The sequence below is a fragment of the Asparagus officinalis genome, chromosome 4 (assembly GCF_001876935.1).
Source record: "Asparagus officinalis chromosome 4, Aspof.V1, whole genome shotgun sequence".
NCBI classification, from domain to species: Eukaryota; Viridiplantae; Streptophyta; class Magnoliopsida; order Asparagales; family Asparagaceae; genus Asparagus; species Asparagus officinalis.
The window spans coordinates 134529142-134548136 of NC_033797.1; the positions used below are offsets into that span (position 1 = coordinate 134529142).

The 18995-nt window shown below is 40.5% G+C and overlaps 2 protein-coding genes across 2 annotated transcripts in view; both read left to right on the forward strand.

Moving 5' to 3' along the window:
- Positions 1-5625, forward strand: part of LOC109839384 (WD repeat-containing protein WRAP73) — a 6241-nt gene extending 616 nt beyond the window's left edge. The window contains 6 exon segments of the mRNA XM_020407812.1: positions 1359-1847; positions 2849-3070; positions 3160-3244; positions 4187-4297; positions 5090-5432; positions 5434-5625. Of these exon segments, the coding sequence (XP_020263401.1) occupies positions 1359-1847; positions 2849-3070; positions 3160-3244; positions 4187-4297; positions 5090-5432; positions 5434-5458 (1275 nt within the window). The 3' untranslated portion in view covers positions 5459-5625.
- LOC109839385 (putative lipase YOR059C) overlaps positions 15070-18995 on the forward strand; it is a 6142-nt gene continuing 2216 nt past the window's right edge. Inside the window, exons 1-8 of the mRNA XM_020407813.1 lie at positions 15070-15315; positions 15633-15700; positions 16385-16455; positions 16595-16837; positions 17336-17496; positions 17600-17655; positions 18076-18128; positions 18272-18410. Of these exons, the coding sequence (XP_020263402.1) occupies positions 15185-15315; positions 15633-15700; positions 16385-16455; positions 16595-16837; positions 17336-17496; positions 17600-17655; positions 18076-18128; positions 18272-18410 (922 nt within the window). The 5' untranslated portion in view covers positions 15070-15184. The remainder of the gene's footprint in view (positions 15316-15632; positions 15701-16384; positions 16456-16594; positions 16838-17335; positions 17497-17599; positions 17656-18075; positions 18129-18271; positions 18411-18995) is intronic.

The window sequence follows — 18995 nt, forward strand, 5'->3', positions numbered from 1 at the left end:
ATAAAGCTGAAGAACAAAAATACAAAATCAAACTTTACTTATTGAAAAATAGTCCTCAAAATTTACATGTTCTTCTTAGGAGGGTAAATTACACTAAACCCCCATGAACTTTCAGTGTGTTGCATTAAACCCCCATGAACTTTCAAAATCACACTAAATTCCCTTGAACCTTTTGAATTGCAGAAAACCCCCATTAACTTTCTGAGTTGTAGGTAAATTACATTAAAACTCCATGAACTTTCAAAATCACACACTACACTCCCGTGAACTTTTTGGAATTGCGGAAAACAACATAAAAGGAATTTTGAAAGTTCATGGAGTTTTAGTGTAATTTACCTAAAAGTTCATGGGGGTTTTCTGCAAAGGTTATTGGCGGTTTAGTGTGTCTTTGAAAGTCCATGGGGCCTTAGTGTAATTTACCCTTCGAATGCGCATGTACGTCTCTTTGCAAACAGGTAGCACATGCATAATTATCAAGTGAAGGCTTCTAAGAATTCCATGACTGCAAGCAACAATCTGATTAAGCTTACCCAATTTGTACTTAGCAATCAAGTTCAATGTAGCATACCATGAATTTAATAACATTGTTAGTTGCTTGAGATGCTACTTACATAATCTTCTTGTGTTCACATTGTTGACCTATCTCTTGCCTTCTTCATGATTTATTTCTTATTCGTAGTCAAGATAATTCAAAAGCTTCAGATATCATTACTCATGCATAAAGTAGTATCAATAAGAGTTGTCAAATTGGGATCATCTTATATATCATTATATCGTTACATGCTATCTTTTCTATTGGTTGACACTACTGCAAATCACAAAGTATTTGAAACCTTTTGATATTATTATTGTACGAGTTGTAGCTTTTCTCGGATGTTTCATGTGACATGACATGAATCACAAACGGTATGATATTAAGACAGCTATGATATCAATTTACTATTGGATAACATTATAGCATCATCAAAGAAGGTGACTGAAGAGAAATTGACTAACTATTTGGTTGTCATGAGCATAAGTTTGGCTCATCAAATCCCACATCTTATTCTCTTTGTGGTGGTGCTTCTGTTGTCTAACAATTTGCTGTACTTCTTCCTTTATGCAGGTCATACAGTCATATGCCTCTTATGACAATAAACATTATATGTGTTATATGATTTACGACTGTCTGAACAATGCACTGTTCAATAACATCATAGTAACATCAAACCGTCAACAAAAGGCAACTATAAGAGAAGTTGGCTTACTATTTGATTGCCTCCATGACCACACGCATGCCTCGTCACATCCCACATCTCATTTTCTTTGGTGATCCTTGTGTTGGTTAACAAATTTGTTCATTTTTTTTCTTTATGTAGGTCCTTCAGTTATTTACATGTGTTGACAAAATTAGCTACATTGAATGGGCCCTTGATTCAGAGTACATTCTCTGTGGTCTCTACAAGAGACCAATGGTACAAGCTTGGTCTCTAACTCAGCCAGAATGGACATGTAAAATAGATGAAGGTCCTGCAGGGGTTGCTTATGCAAGGTGGAGTCCTGACAGCCGTCACATACTCACGACATCGGAGTTTCAGCTGCGATTGACTGTATGGTCCCTGGTGAATACGGCTTGTGTGCATGTGCAATGGCCGAAACATGCCTCAAAGGGTGTCTCCTTTACCCAAGACGGAAAGTTTGCTGCTGTTTGCACAAGACGAGATTGCAAGGATTATATTAACCTATTGTCTTGTGATTCGTGGAAAATCATGGGTGCTTTTGCTGTTGATACTACTGATTTAGCAGGTGTTGAGTGGTCTCCAGATGATAGTGCCCTAGTGATTTGGGATTCACTTCTGGAGTACAAGGTATGGCCGTATGGGTTTCTGCTGCAGATAAATACTTCTCTATATTGTTCACCCATGGTTTCCTTGGCCATGAATTGAACACTAATTTAGAGGGTTTTTACCAGGTTGATGGGTGGTCTTCTTAATATATAATTTTGCTCCATCTAAATATCTTTTAATGAGAAAATGGGCATAAATGGTACAATAATGACATTGATGATATAGTGTACATATTTCGTTAAAAGGTTAATTCTTTGCGCTTTTCTCAGAAAGTTGTTCCACATTCAGGCATCAATAGATTTGGAGGTCTGAAAATATATTGACACAGTTTCTTTTGAGCTGCTAGGATGGTATACATTTGAATACAGGTTTGAGCATATACAGGGTTGAGCATATAAAGTTTAGTTTTTTGTGGTTAACTCAATTTAACAAGCGCTAAATAACACTTAATGTAACACAGATAAAATGCATTTTTCGGAGTTATTTCCTGCATTAAATGTAACATGCATTTTCTGCCTGAGTTTTATGACACTTTGGATCCGTTAGATGTCGAAATGAGTTATAAAGCGTTTCATATTGGTTTTTCCCCGTACATTGTATTAGAAAGAAAATAAGAAGGATTAGGATAGCTACCCTGAAAGACCTGGAAATTTGTGAGAATTACCTTTTGTAAGTCCTATTTTTCATAGTTGCGTTTCATGTTCCAACAATAACCACTGACCAACTTCCCTAACTTCCTAACAGAAAATAAGAAGAAGAAAAAAAAAATCTTAACCTTTTAGATGTGAATTATTGCAGTAAACAGGTAATATCAGTCTAGAACCAGAATTGATTGCATCTGTCGAAATAATGAACCCTGTGTACACGACATCTCTTGTAGAATTGGAAATCTCATGCAGGATCCTGGGTCTAGTCATTTCTGTTATACCGACACTTGGGTTTTAATAAGTTTGCATGTGTGATTTGAATTCTTTAGCTAATAGGCGGACGAGCTTCTGGAGGTAATATTGCTTATGATACAGGTGCTGATCTATTCTCCAGATGGAAGATGTTTGTTCAAGTATCAAGCTTATGAAAGTGGGTTAGGTGTGAAAACTATTGCTTGGTCTCCATGCGGTCAATTTCTAGCAGTGGGTAGCTATGATCAGATGCTGAGGGCTTTGAACCACCTGACCTGGAAAATGTTTGCTGAATTTATGCATGTATCCACAATTCGCAGCCCCTGCAGTGCTGCTATATTCAAGGTGAAATCCTTTTTTTTAATTTATCTTGTTGGTTAGCCCTTAAAGCATCTAGAAGATAATTGTTAAAATGTTCTTGGAAATTTCTGTAGGAAGTGGATGAGCCTTTGCAGCTTGACATGTCTGGGTTATGTTTGAGCGATGAATTTCCCCATAATATACAAGGCAACTGTCCTGGTGAGCATTTGAATCTATGAACCATTAGTCTCTTGATTCATATCAATTTATCTCTGTAGAAAATAAATTTAAACTAGATTTAGTACATCACTTAAAGAGGTAGTTTGATAGTAGCAGTCTACTTAGTAGTGGATGTAGTAATGTTTGTGTCTTAATCTGTTATACGTGGCAAAATAATTCGTTCAGCTTCAAAATTATGATGATTCAGCCATCTCATTCTTCCCAGTCATCAGCATAGGATGGTGCTAGTCTGTGGATTCTTATTGCAAGAAATTCATATAGTTAAATCCTACATTCACATTATAATTCATATAGTTAAATTCATATAGTTTGTGGGAACAAGTTGCTTATTGTCCTGCTGTGTCTGTGATCAATTTAATATGGATTACTTGTAAGGTAGAAATGTTCTAATCAATATAGATCAGGAAGAAATGCTGCACTTATAATTCGTGGAGATATTTTTGTTATCCATCATTGTTACACATGCACATTATAGTTATGCTTAGTAGATCTTTTTCCTTCGAGGTAGTGGATTCAATGGCGTACTTTATTGATGTAACAGTTCCCTGATTGCCAGCAAGTTCTTAAACACTATGCTTCCATGTGATTTTGGCGAGTTAGGAAAGATGTCAATAGATTCAAAACCACAGTAGTCATATTGCTTGCTTGGATTTAGTTGTTGGATCAGTGAAAGATATAGTTTGGAAGCTGGAATGTCAATTCTTAAGTGCATTATATTTGAACAGTTTGTATTTGAATTATCTATAGTTTAGAATTTCACATCTGAATATTAATACTCTGTACTCCCACCACCGCCAATTACTATGGTGATGTTAATATCTATCTGGTTTTGGCACTGTTGTTTTGAAACTATTTACTCAGATTATGTTTGAGTGGGCATCTGTTGTTCTGAAGCTATTTTCTTTTCTGTTTGATTTATAGAAAATCCTGCTGATGGAATCTCTGGAGTCAAGTACAAAGTAATGGATGTTCCTGTTAGCTTGCCATTTCAAAAGCCAACCGTAGATAAGCCCAACCCTAAACAAGGAATCGGTTAGTCTTCATTCTTGATATTGAACAAAGTTTCTCATTCTTACAGTTACTTTTCCTTTATGCTGCTGTCTTATTGAATATTGAAAGTATTAATCATTTTACAACTCAGATACTGTTCTTACCTGATGGATTATTTTGTAACTGCTCTCTCATCTTAGATTGGGATTAGGCTTATGCCAAATTCGAATAAATCTATTCAATTTACACAATCTGCCAATATGGATTGATATAATTTTCATAATGTGGAAATCAAGCCATGTAGAAGCAGCTATAGTATCATTACCCATATTGTTCGCAAATCAAGCATTTTGTCCCAATCTGATCCAACACTGATGTTGCTTTTTTCTTTTTTCTTTTTTCTTTTTCTTTTTTTTTCCAAATCATGAAATATGTAGCAATGCTCGGGACTGTTATCTTCGTTCTATGGTAACACATTACCTAAAAGGGCTCTTTCAATATTAGGGGCCCCGACTCTTAAGTTATTTTGGAATAAATCCTCAAATCATTGAAATTGCATTAGATCCCCCAAATCTCATAAGTTGTTTCAAACTAATCCTTCTAATTGCCGCTTCCACTCTTTATTGGAGGGACTAATTTCAAAATAACTTAAGAATTGGGGGACCTAATATGTATTTCAATGATTTAAGGGACGAATATCAAAATAACATAAGAATTGAGTGAACCTAATAATAACAATTTCGACAATTTGAGGGATTAATATTGAAAAAACCCTACCAAAATGAAAAACTTTTTAAACTATCAACATTTTCACCCTGAGCTTCATTACGCCAGGTCTCTTGTCATGGAGTCACGACAGCCAGTATCTCTTCACTCGCAACGATAACATCCCATCTGTACTTTGGATATGGGACATTCGACGCCTTGAGCTTGCTGCAGTTTTGATGCAGAGAGAGCCGATACGCGCAGCAGCGTGGGACCCAACGTGCCCACGTGTATTTTTGTGCACGGGCAGTCCGATCTTGTACATGTGGAGCCCATCTGGAGCTTGTTGCGTCAATATTCCATTGCCAAAGTTTTTCATATCTGATCTAAAGTGGAATTTGGATGGCAGTTGTCTTCTATTGAAGGATAAGGAGTCTTTTTGCTGTGCTGCGGTGGAGTCTTTATTACCAGACTGCAGATGATAGTTCAGATGGTTAAGAAGTTTTAGGCTTATGTTGTAGATGCATATTGCTGGTTTTTTTCCCCAAAAGGAAACTGTATGTTTATTCTAAAGTCATCTGATTTGCTGTTTCAAGTCAAGCATTCATCACCGTACTTGTCATATCATTATCAAGAAATTATAGTTAAAAGAAGGTTGCAATGCTTATCCTAGAATACACTAGTTGCTTTGTCTATCAGTGTGTTTGGGAGATGACTTTAGGGAAAGGAAAGAAGGGGAATGAAGGTGAAAAGTTCTCCTTCCTTCCGTTCCCCTTCATTACACCTCAATTTGGGGTGTAAGATTTTGACTCAAATTTCCCCATTCTCCTTCTCTATCCTCCTAAATGGATCTCCCAAACAAGATTAAAATTAGACTTCTCTTCCTCTCATCATCTTTATCCTCCATCCAGAACAGGCCATAAATGAGGTGACAATTATGTCTTTAGTGTAAAATTGACACATCCTAGCTGGAAAAATTATTCAGTACTTAAAAGTTCAAAACATTAATGGTGCACAAAAAGAAATCGGTCCGCGAGCCATTAGAATTACTTAAGGGTATATACTGATCTAAGAGTTAATATCTCTTTGAAGTATCATTAATGCATTGGATTGGATGCACTTTTTGTCATCCTTGCCTAGCGATCCTGTGCAGATGATAGGTTTCTTCTATCATTGAATGTTCAAATTTTCTTACCAGTGACGATTGGTTACATTGATCATCATGCTTAGAATTTACGGTACAATTTGCTCATGACTATAATCAATTATAGTGGTCGATCACAGCGGCAAAGAGTTGAGCTCTTCGACTGCAAATGCAAATGGTCCCTTATTTATGGAAACTTGCATATGATGTTATAGGTATGAGCCTATGATCCTACCATTCTTCTTTGTGATTGCAAAAGGCTCCCTGTATATATCGAGACCATTTGAGCCGTTGCATTAACTTCAGCCATTTTATTAAATATCGAGAAACTGTCCATTGTCATATTAATTAGAGGTCATATCTCATTGTCAAAATGTCAGCATTACATCCCGTTTGCGTACCTTAGGCCCCGTTTGGTTCATTTCTTTTGCCTTGGGTAGTGGGCAGAAAACCTGCCAAAAGAGCACTTTTGGCAGGCTTTCTGCCCAAAACGTCTCTTTTAGAGGCGTTTTGGGCAGAAAGCCTGCCAAAAGTGCTCTTTTGACAGGCTTTCTGCCCACTACCCAAGGCAAAAGAAATGAACCAAACGGACCCTTAACGGCTTAATCTCTGTTATGTGAAAAAAATATCGTTGGGATGGTCCGTGCCCTTAAATGTGCACCCAAAGTATATCAATCTTTAAATCTATACACAAATCCCAAAATTCAATGATCAAGAGCTGACATTCATTTGGTGTACATTTAATGCCATTGACCTGAGTACGCTTTGATAGTTTTCACTATTAGGGGCTGTTTGGTTGTTGTTGGTAAAATTGTGTATTTATGACACAACTTGGAAATTTGTTGTCCACCTCATCAATTTCACTTTTATACTTTTCTTTGTTTGTTTTTGATTCCATTGGAATCATAAAACACTTGTTTGGTTTGCAAAATGAAACTTTAATTGTTTGTTTGGAAAGTGTAAAAAGTGGTCCCTACTCAAATGATCATATTGGTCGGAATTATTTTTTATTATTTTTTCCTAACTTCAATGTTAGCTTTCTCCTAAAATCATGTCTTTTTTTTCATGAAACCACTTTACAAGCCACATCAGCATATGAAATCACTTTACACTATTTTCACAACTACAAACAAACAATTGAAAGTGATGAAAGCTGACATTGGGACCCACTTTTTTACACTTTACATACTTTTACATGGTAAAAACATACAACCAAACAGCCCCTTATGTCCTCTTTTTTTTACACAGATTGAGATGATAAAATTAACACTGCTGATCTATTGCACAAAAGCTGAACTGTTGGTTTTCAAGTTTTGACTTCCTTACAGTTTGGGGGAAAAACTTGGATAAGTGTTAAAAGATAAAACATTTTGAAAAACTTGGATAAGTGTTAAAAGATAAAACATTTTTCATAGTTAAAATACCTACGGATTCAATTTTTGACAAAAATAATGCTAGGGGCACACCCTCAACCACACTCCCAACCACACCCCCACACTCTCTATAGTGCTAGTGGGACATGCATGATATTTTTTAAAAAATATCATGCATGGCCCACTAGCACTATAAAGAATGTGGGGGTGTGGTTGAGAGTGTGGTTGATGGTGTGCCTCTAGTGAGACTCTTTTGACAAACAAAATATTGCAAGCATTTTCCATAGCATTGGCGATGAACACCAATAAAATATAACTCCATTAACGATAATTTTTCCAAGCCTAGGGGAGTTTGTTTTTGGGGGTCATGAAATTTATAAAGTCTTGGGGGATTTGTACAAAATCCCAAACTTCGCTGGATTGTTGTGAAATTTACTTAAAAATATTCTTTACGTCTTAAATATATGAGTTTTCCCCCAAGAAACCACCTTAAAAATATGATAATTATGCAAAACCCACCTTTCAATTTCAAAGACCTTCTTTAAAATAGTTTTCTGTTGCAATCAACCACCTCCAAGTTAATTATTTGCTAAAATATAAAAATAGCTTAAAAAATTCTGACGTTGTTAGATCTACATCAAAACTTGAGATCTAAAACCATATAGCCATGATTAATTCAAAGAGATTAACAATAATCAAAAGAGCGGAAGCTTATACCTGAATCCATGGATGAAATCTTGATTTGGGTTTTTGATGATCTTCTAACCTTAGGGTTCCTCTAAAATCCGAATTTCTCTCTTAGATGGGGGTGAAGAGAATTAGAGAATGTTACCCTAGGTTAGGGACCATAACCCCTTATTTATAGATGTTGTACTTTTGTAATTTAGCCCCTCAATAAATTACAATTACAACCTGGTATCTGCACATATGACCCCATGATCATTTAAATACCAAATTAACCCAACTTAATTGATCACTTTAGTGGGTTATCCTGAAAGATAGCAATACACATTGTTTAATCATATGTGCCCACAAATAGATTTATTAGATTAAATCCAACAATCTCCCACTTGGGCACCATATGATTCCTTAAACTGTGTATAACCTTATGAGCTCAAAAATTGCTATCACTGAAATGGTATTTCCGAACAATCTCGTCCATTGACTATATCAATATAGGATCAAAGCGGCCTTCGTCACATTTATCGTGACTCGACCCATCAATGGTCACATATATCAATACAATCAAATGACATAGATCAATCATGGATGTGCAGCATGAAAATTACATGCAATGTGATCAGTACATGTCTATTTTCAACTGGTCCTCCTTAGTGAGGTCAAAACCAAACATAATGTAACAGAGTGTCTTAAGTACGAACGCGAGGTTCGTCTGAAGTACGAACGCGAGGTTCGTCTGAAGTACGAACGCGAGGTTCGTCTGAAGTACGAACGCGAGGTTCGTCTGAAGTACGAACGCGAGGTTCGTCTGAAGTACGAACGCGAGGTTCGTCTGAAGTACGAACGCGAGGTTCGTCTGAAGTACGAACGCGAGGTTCGTCTGAAGTACGAACGCGAGGTTCGTCTGAAGTACGAACGCGAGGTTCGTCTGAAGTACGAACGCGAGGTTCGTCTGAAGTACGAACGCGAGGTTCGTCTGAAGTACGAACGCGAGGTTCGTCTGAAGTACGAACGCGAGGTTCGTCTGAAGTACGAACGCGAGGTTCGTCTGAAGTACGAACGCGAGGTTCGTCTGAAGTACGAACGCGAGGTTCGTCTGAAGTACGAACGCGAGGTTCGTCTGAAGTACGAACGCGAGGTTCGTCTGAAGTACGAACGCGAGGTTCGTCTGAAGTACGAACGCGAGGTTCGTCTGAAGTACGAACGCGAGGTTCGTCTGAAGTACGAACGCGAGGTTCGTCTGAAGTACGAACGCGAGGTTCGTCTGAAGTACGAACGCGAGGTTCGTCTGAAGTACGAACGCGAGGTTCGTCTGAAGTACGAACGCGAGGTTCGTCTGAAGTACGAACGCGAGGTTCGTCTGAAGTACGAACGCGAGGTTCGTCTGAAGTACGAACGCGAGGTTCGTCTGAAGTACGAACGCGAGGTTCGTCTGAAGTACGAACGCGAGGTTCGTCTGAAGTACGAACGCGAGGTTCGTCTGAAGTACGAACGCGAGGTTCGTCTGAAGTACGAACGCGAGGTTCGTCTGAAGTACGAACGCGAGGTTCGTCTGAAGTACGAACGCGAGGTTCGTCTGAAGTACGAACGCGAGGTTCGTCTGAAGTACGAACGCGAGGTTCGTCTGAAGTACGAACGCGAGGTTCGTCTGAAGTACGAACGCGAGGTTCGTCTGAAGTACGAACGCGAGGTTCGTCTGAAGTACGAACGCGAGGTTCGTCTGAAGTACGAACGCGAGGTTCGTCTGAAGTACGAACGCGAGGTTCGTCTGAAGTACGAACGCGAGGTTCGTCTGAAGTACGAACGCGAGGTTCGTCTGAAGTACGAACGCGAGGTTCGTCTGAAGTACGAACGCGAGGTTCGTCTGAAGTACGAACGCGAGGTTCGTCTGAAGTACGAACGCGAGGTTCGTCTGAAGTACGAACGCGAGGTTCGTCTGAAGTACGAACGCGAGGTTCGTCTGAAGTACGAACGCGAGGTTCGTCTGAAGTACGAACGCGAGGTTCGTCTGAAGTACGAACGCGAGGTTCGTCTGAAGTACGAACGCGAGGTTCGTCTGAAGTACGAACGCGAGGTTCGTCTGAAGTACGAACGCGAGGTTCGTCTGAAGTACGAACGCGAGGTTCGTCTGAAGTACGAACGCGAGGTTCGTCTGAAGTACGAACGCGAGGTTCGTCTGAAGTACGAACGCGAGGTTCGTCTGAAGTACGAACGCGAGGTTCGTCTGAAGTACGAACGCGAGGTTCGTCTGAAGTACGAACGCGAGGTTCGTCTGAAGTACGAACGCGAGGTTCGTCTGAAGTACGAACGCGAGGTTCGTCTGAAGTACGAACGCGAGGTTCGTCTGAAGTACGAACGCGAGGTTCGTCTGAAGTACGAACGCGAGGTTCGTCTGAAGTACGAACGCGAGGTTCGTCTGAAGTACGAACGCGAGGTTCGTCTGAAGTACGAACGCGAGGTTCGTCTGAAGTACGAACGCGAGGTTCGTCTGAAGTACGAACGCGAGGTTCGTCTGAAGTACGAACGCGAGGTTCGTCTGAAGTACGAACGCGAGGTTCGTCTGAAGTACGAACGCGAGGTTCGTCTGAAGTACGAACGCGAGGTTCGTCTGAAGTACGAACGCGAGGTTCGTCTGAAGTACGAACGCGAGGTTCGTCTGAAGTACGAACGCGAGGTTCGTCTGAAGTACGAACGCGAGGTTCGTCTGAAGTACGAACGCGAGGTTCGTCTGAAGTACGAACGCGAGGTTCGTCTGAAGTACGAACGCGAGGTTCGTCTGAAGTACGAACGCGAGGTTCGTCTGAAGTACGAACGCGAGGTTCGTCTGAAGTACGAACGCGAGGTTCGTCTGAAGTACGAACGCGAGGTTCGTCTGAAGTACGAACGCGAGGTTCGTCTGAAGTACGAACGCGAGGTTCGTCTGAAGTACGAACGCGAGGTTCGTCTGAAGTACGAACGCGAGGTTCGTCTGAAGTACGAACGCGAGGTTCGTCTGAAGTACGAACGCGAGGTTCGTCTGAAGTACGAACGCGAGGTTCGTCTGAAGTACGAACGCGAGGTTCGTCTGAAGTACGAACGCGAGGTTCGTCTGAAGTACGAACGCGAGGTTCGTCTGAAGTACGAACGCGAGGTTCGTCTGAAGTACGAACGCGAGGTTCGTCTGAAGTACGAACGCGAGGTTCGTCTGAAGTACGAACGCGAGGTTCGTCTGAAGTACGAACGCGAGGTTCGTCTGAAGTACGAACGCGAGGTTCGTCTGAAGTACGAACGCGAGGTTCGTCTGAAGTACGAACGCGAGGTTCGTCTGAAGTACGAACGCGAGGTTCGTCTGAAGTACGAACGCGAGGTTCGTCTGAAGTACGAACGCGAGGTTCGTCTGAAGTACGAACGCGAGGTTCGTCTGAAGTACGAACGCGAGGTTCGTCTGAAGTACGAACGCGAGGTTCGTCTGAAGTACGAACGCGAGGTTCGTCTGAAGTACGAACGCGAGGTTCGTCTGAAGTACGAACGCGAGGTTCGTCTGAAGTACGAACGCGAGGTTCGTCTGAAGTACGAACGCGAGGTTCGTCTGAAGTACGAACGCGAGGTTCGTCTGAAGTACGAACGCGAGGTTCGTCTGAAGTACGAACGCGAGGTTCGTCTGAAGTACGAACGCGAGGTTCGTCTGAAGTACGAACGCGAGGTTCGTCTGAAGTACGAACGCGAGGTTCGTCTGAAGTACGAACGCGAGGTTCGTCTGAAGTACGAACGCGAGGTTCGTCTGAAGTACGAACGCGAGGTTCGTCTGAAGTACGAACGCGAGGTTCGTCTGAAGTACGAACGCGAGGTTCGTCTGAAGTACGAACGCGAGGTTCGTCTGAAGTACGAACGCGAGGTTCGTCTGAAGTACGAACGCGAGGTTCGTCTGAAGTACGAACGCGAGGTTCGTCTGAAGTACGAACGCGAGGTTCGTCTGAAGTACGAACGCGAGGTTCGTCTGAAGTACGAACGCGAGGTTCGTCTGAAGTACGAACGCGAGGTTCGTCTGAAGTACGAACGCGAGGTTCGTCTGAAGTACGAACGCGAGGTTCGTCTGAAGTACGAACGCGAGGTTCGTCTGAAGTACGAACGCGAGGTTCGTCTGAAGTACGAACGCGAGGTTCGTCTGAAGTACGAACGCGAGGTTCGTCTGAAGTACGAACGCGAGGTTCGTCTGAAGTACGAACGCGAGGTTCGTCTGAAGTACGAACGCGAGGTTCGTCTGAAGTACGAACGCGAGGTTCGTCTGAAGTACGAACGCGAGGTTCGTCTGAAGTACGAACGCGAGGTTCGTCTGAAGTACGAACGCGAGGTTCGTCTGAAGTACGAACGCGAGGTTCGTCTGAAGTACGAACGCGAGGTTCGTCTGAAGTACGAACGCGAGGTTCGTCTGAAGTACGAACGCGAGGTTCGTCTGAAGTACGAACGCGAGGTTCGTCTGAAGTACGAACGCGAGGTTCGTCTGAAGTACGAACGCGAGGTTCGTCTGAAGTACGAACGCGAGGTTCGTCTGAAGTACGAACGCGAGGTTCGTCTGAAGTACGAACGCGAGGTTCGTCTGAAGTACGAACGCGAGGTTCGTCTGAAGTACGAACGCGAGGTTCGTCTGAAGTACGAACGCGAGGTTCGTCTGAAGTACGAACGCGAGGTTCGTCTGAAGTACGAACGCGAGGTTCGTCTGAAGTACGAACGCGAGGTTCGTCTGAAGTACGAACGCGAGGTTCGTCTGAAGTACGAACGCGAGGTTCGTCTGAAGTACGAACGCGAGGTTCGTCTGAAGTTCGAACGCGAGGTTCGTCTGAAGTACGAACGCGAGGTTCGTCTGAAGTACGAACGCGAGGTTCGTCTGAAGTACGAACGCGAGGTTCGTCTGAAGTACGAACGCGAGGTTCGTCTGAAGTACGAACGCGAGGTTCGTCTGAAGTACGAACGCGAGGTTCGTCTGAAGTACGAACGCGAGGTTCGTCTGAAGTACGAACGCGAGGTTCGTCTGAAGTACGAACGCGAGGTTCGTCTGAAGTACGAACGCGAGGTTCGTCTGAAGTACGAACGCGAGGTTCGTCTGAAGTACGAACGCGAGGTTCGTCTGAAGTACGAACGCGAGGTTCGTCTGAAGTACGAACGCGAGGTTCGTCTGAAGTACGAACGCGAGGTTCGTCTGAAGTACGAACGCGAGGTTCGTCTGAAGTACGAACGCGAGGTTCGTCTGAAGTACGAACGCGAGGTTCGTCTGAAGTACGAACGCGAGGTTCGTCTGAAGAACGAACGCGAGGTTCGTTAAAAAATTGAGCTTGACGCTCACCTGAGTTGAACGCGAGGTTCACCTTGGGAACGAACGCGAGGTTCGTTGAAATTGAGCTTGACGCTCACCTGAGTTGAACGCGAGGTTCACCTTAGAACGAACGCGAGGTTCGTTAAAATTGAGCTTGACGCTCACCTGAGTTGAACGCGAGGTTCACCTTAGAACGAACGCGAGGTTCGTTAAAATTGAGCTTGAGGCTCACCTAATTGAGCTTGACGCTCACCTGAGTTGAACGCGAGGTTCACCTTAGAACGAACGCGAGGTTCGTTGAGCGCGAAGCTCGGTTAAAATTGAACGAACGCGAGGTTCGTTTGAGGTAACCACCTCCTTAATTTTCGCCATGAACCCTTAGGGTTTCAAATTGAAACCGCCGCCGACAAACCCAAAAAACCTTTGATTTTTCTTTTCAAAACAGATCCAGAATTGGAAAAAATTGAAGGAAAAATCAAAGAAAAATCCAAAAATTCCCAAAAGTTACTGTTCACCGGCGATTTTTCAGTCACTGTTCATCCGGAAAAAACTTTACCGTTCATCCGAAAAAAATTTCGTTACTGTTCATCCGAGAACATTACTGTTCATCCGAACCCAAAAATTGAATCTTTAACCAGAGATTTAAGATCAAAAACCCAATAAAACTTAAATCCCTAAGAATTAATCAACCTGGCTCTGATACCACTTGTTGGATCTACATCAAAACTTGAGATCTAAAACCATATAGCCATGATTAATTCAAAGAGATTAACAAAATCAAAAGAGAGCGGAAGCTTATACCTGAATCCATGGATGAAATCTTGATTTGGGTTTTTGATGATCTTCTAACCTTAGGGTTCCTCTAAAATCCGAATTTCTCTCTTAGATGGGGGTGAAGAGAATTAGAGAATGTTACCCTAGGTTAGGGACCATAACCCCTTATTTATAGATGTTGTACTTTTGTAATTTAGCCCCTCAATAAATTACAATTACAACCTGGTATCTGCACATATGACCCCATGATCATTTAAATACCAAATTAACCCAACTTAATTGATCACTTTAGTGGGTTATCCTGAAAGATAGCAATACACATTGTTTAATCATATGTGCCCACAAATAGATTTATTAGATTAAATCCAACAGACGTGAGTTATATACTAACAAGACATAAACACGAAAAAAATGAATCATCTCTTTTGAATGTAAGTTTTTAAGGGTAATTTTAGATTTCTACTGGAAAATTTTGAGTACGTGTCTGATTGCAGCAAACACTCGCTTTAAAGATGGTTTATGTATAAATTTAAGATGAAACGTGGCTTCATGTTACCAAATTTAAACGCGGCTTCATTTTACCAAACTTAAACGTGGCTTCCATATATTTACCATATGTCTAAGGTGGTTTCAAGGAGGAAAAAAAAAAAAAAATCCTAGATATATCCATTGCAAACGAAAGCATTATTGCATCATAATCTTCTCTCAAATACACTTTCCAACAGATTTCCGCAAAATTTGGGCGCATAATTATCCTTTAACGGCCCCCGCCACCGACTCGCGTAACGTTTCATTCGGCCAGCTACCCGAACCGGCTTTGTTGAATTTGACGCGTTCGCTCCTCTCTCTCTCTCTCTCTCTATTATTTCCTCCCAAGATATTTTTTCCCTTTTCTTTTTCTATTTTCATAGCGTTTGAAGCGCATTTCTTTTGGTTTCTCCCTCTTTGATCCTTGATTTCAAATGGGAAACGAGGGAGGAGGAGGAGTCCGCTCAGAGGAGAGCGTCAATGGCGGAACCGACGTACGGGGCTGTTCTGAGCCACCTTCGTCCGCTGATCATCTGGTCGTCATGGTTCACGGAATCCTAGGAAGGTATGATTTTGGATTATGGACCGAAATTGAACGGTTTGGGGTTCAATCTGTGACGAATTTGGTTCCCTTTTGGGATCAGTGATGTTGAATTGGGTGATGAGTATGTGAATTTCTTTTCTTTTCTTTTCTTTTCTTTTTTTGGGATATCTGCGATAAGCTGATGATGTCAATTTTGTGTGGAATTTGGTTGATTGTTGTTTGGCTAGTAAGCTGGATCAATTTTATTTTTTTATTACATTTTATAGTTTCAGCAGTACTCTCAGAGTTTTTATTCTCACTATGTAGTCATGTTGAGTATGATCTTCTCCTTTTTGCAGCACGGCTAACTGGAAATTTGCTGCCAACCAATTTGTGAGGACGCTGCCGGACAAAGTGATTGTTCATTGTGAGTTACCCTTCATCAATTTTCAACCTTAATTACTTGAGTCTTTTTTTTTTTTGATCATTTGGAACTTTTTAATTTATGGAAATCATGCACGTTCCCTCGTTATTTTTATTAGGGGTTTTCGGGTATATACCTGTTAGATTATGCAAAACTACCCCCAAAGATCAACCTGGAAAAAAAAAGCAGTTACAAATTTAGCCAATGAAAGTTGATGATTTGTTGATTTGGGGGTAGTTTGCAAAAGGTTGTTTTTTTGCAAATATGCATGATTAAAGGGGTATATATGTACAGAAAATCGTTTTTATTATGTATGTTATGATTGCTGATGGTGTCCCATGAACTGCATTAATTTAGTTTCTCTGAGTGATGCTAATTGTAAACATTCTCTGGTTGCACCCAAAATGTTGCAAACTTCTATGACAAGTGCTGAAAGGTGATTTACCCCGTGCATAATTTTCATTGGTTTCTAAATCACATAGTACAAAAATTTCATTTTCACTACTAACTTAAAGGTTTAGAAACCAATGAAAAATTTTGCATGCTTGATATTCGGAACCATCCTTGAATATATGAGTGAAGCATTATTCTGGTCTTCTGTAATTTCAAATGCGATAATTTTAAGTTTTTTCTCCACATATTTGTTGTGGAGTATATTTGCCAATTATTCTAGGCTGTTTTTTATAGGTAGTGAGCGCAACATTAATAAGCTGACATTAGATGGTGTTGATGTCATGGGTGAGCGGTTAGCAAATGAGGTTAGTTTGCTCTTATCTTAGAATGTCGCTTTTGCAATTAATCCAAAAATTTACCCTTTTCAGTTAATTCCACAAAAATCTACAGCGTGAAACTGACTCCGGTTTTAATTTTGTTCTTCAATGACTTTTATCTTACTAGGTAATTGAAGTTGTAAACAGAATGCCAGAAGTTAAAAAAATTTCTTTCATTTCACACTCGGTTGGTGGATTGGTTGCAAGATATGCAATTGGGAGGCTTTACAGACCTCCAGAGGAAAAGCTTGAATCCGACCCTCCAGGTGGAGTCTATGATAACGATTCCAGAGGAACCATACTTGGCCTGGAAGCAATGAATTTTATCACTATTGCTACTCCACATCTTGGTTCTAGGGGAAACAAGCAGGTATCCCTTTAGCTATGCAAGTTCTAGCTGTTGAATCTTATGATACAAACAGGGAGAAACGATAATTACTCTTAATCTGAAATGCTACTCATTAAATTTCTTAAGCGGTCAATGTGGAGAGTATCCTTAAGGAGTTAAGTAGTTTGGCTCTACAGTTCTTGCCTAATAGAAACTAAAACTGTTCATAAGAGTATCTGACCCAACTCCATCAAACTGGGCACCAGTTTGCACTTGCGAAGAACTTCTGGGAACAATTTTGTGGAGTTAGGACTGAAATAGTAGGCCTAATAAAATGCAAAACAGCATATTCACCTGCGGCTAAAATGGCTAGAGAAAGTTGGACTTATTGTGAAAATCATGAATCTTTTGGCTAATCTGTTGTTATTGGCACCATTTTCTGTGTTTCTACGTCAAAAATTGACTGTGAAGCTAGTAACAAATTGAGTTGATTTCTTTGCAACTTTTTTGATAATTAATAAAAGAAGCTGTCTTCTACAGGTTCCATTTCTCTTTGGTGTCACAGCAATTGAAATGGTTGCTTCTCGTGTTATTCACTGGATATTTGGCAGAACAGGCAAGCATCTTTTTCTTTGCGATAATGATGGAGAACCTCCATTATTGCTGCGTATGGTGGAAGATTCTGGTGACCATTGTTTCATGTATGCCCATTTTTGCCTCACTCTATTGGTTGTTTTTGACTGGTGAATTCAGAAGTAGTATTTGGTATGTGGATCGCTGATGATAGTCAAATTGTTATTGTAGGTCTGCACTAAAAGCATTTACACGTCGAGTTGCTTATTCAAACGCTGTCCATGATAGTATCCTCTTGAGTTTGGTTTTCGGTTGACTACATGGTCATGTAGTTTTCTACAAACTGTTTAGGGGATATTTTGGTATTAGTCCCTTAAATCTTTAATATTTTGAAATAATCCCTCAAATCATTGAAATTGCTGCCAAGTCCCCAAGTTTTATATCTTGTTACTGCTGCTCTTGATTGGAGGGTTTAATTTGAAACAACTTGTAAGGATTAGAGGACCTAATAGTAATTCAATGATCCGAGGGACTAATTTTGAAACAATTTATAATAATTAAGGGGCCTAATAGAAATAATATAAACTTTAATGATTTGAGGGTCTAATTTAAAATGATAAAGATTTACGGGATTGGTATAAAAAACCCATTATTTAAATAAGCTCGATATATACTGTATTTAGTTTCCATGACCAATTCTGCTCAAGATATTGTGGGTTGGAGAACGTCATCAATAAGACGCAACTCAGAATTACCAAAGGTAACTCTCTCATGTAAGCTGGTGTTTACTGATTAATTTTGGGACCTTTAATTTTGACATAAAGGCTATCCAATTAGCTTCTTTTGTGTTCATTCCATGCTCATTAAAATCTTAAATTTAAATTTTATAGTTTTGTTTTATAGTGGGAGGAGCCTCTATGTGAGACCTATCCACATGTTGTATATGAAGAACTGTCAAAAGCCGTTGTATATGAAAAACCGTTAGAAGAAGACATTGTCAAGAATTCCACTCAAGTGGATGGAAATTGTGATGTTGTAGAAGGCAAGTGTATTTCCTCTTCATTCTTCAAAATAGTTTTTCAGAGTCATCAAAACCATGTTTAGCTTTGATCTCAACCCATTTTAAGAAGAGCTATTCTCCAATTTATGTAATAAATTACCATCTGATAATTTTTTGCATTGCATATGATATTTTGTCATAAGCCGAAGAGTTTATGCTTGCTACTTTCATTATAATCACTTTGAAACATGTAATTTGCCAGAAATGATGGTGAATGGTAATATTTAGAATGCATGACACAAAACAAAAGCTTTTTAGATGCTTCTGCTTAATGATATTCTCTGATTGTTTTAATTGTTGACTCATGCTTGCTACTTTCATTATGCTCACTTTGAAACATGAAATTTGCCAGAAATGATGGTGAATGGTAATATTTAGAATGCATGACACAAAACAAAAGCTTTTTAGATGCATCTGCTTAATGATATTCTCTGATTGTTTTAATTGTTGACTCTGAAAGCCTGGATGAGGTGAGGACTTGGTATCCTCAGCTCTTTGAGAGCATAAGGAGCAAGTGGAAATGCTTCTTTAAAAAAAAAGTAGAAGAATTGTTATATACTACCAACA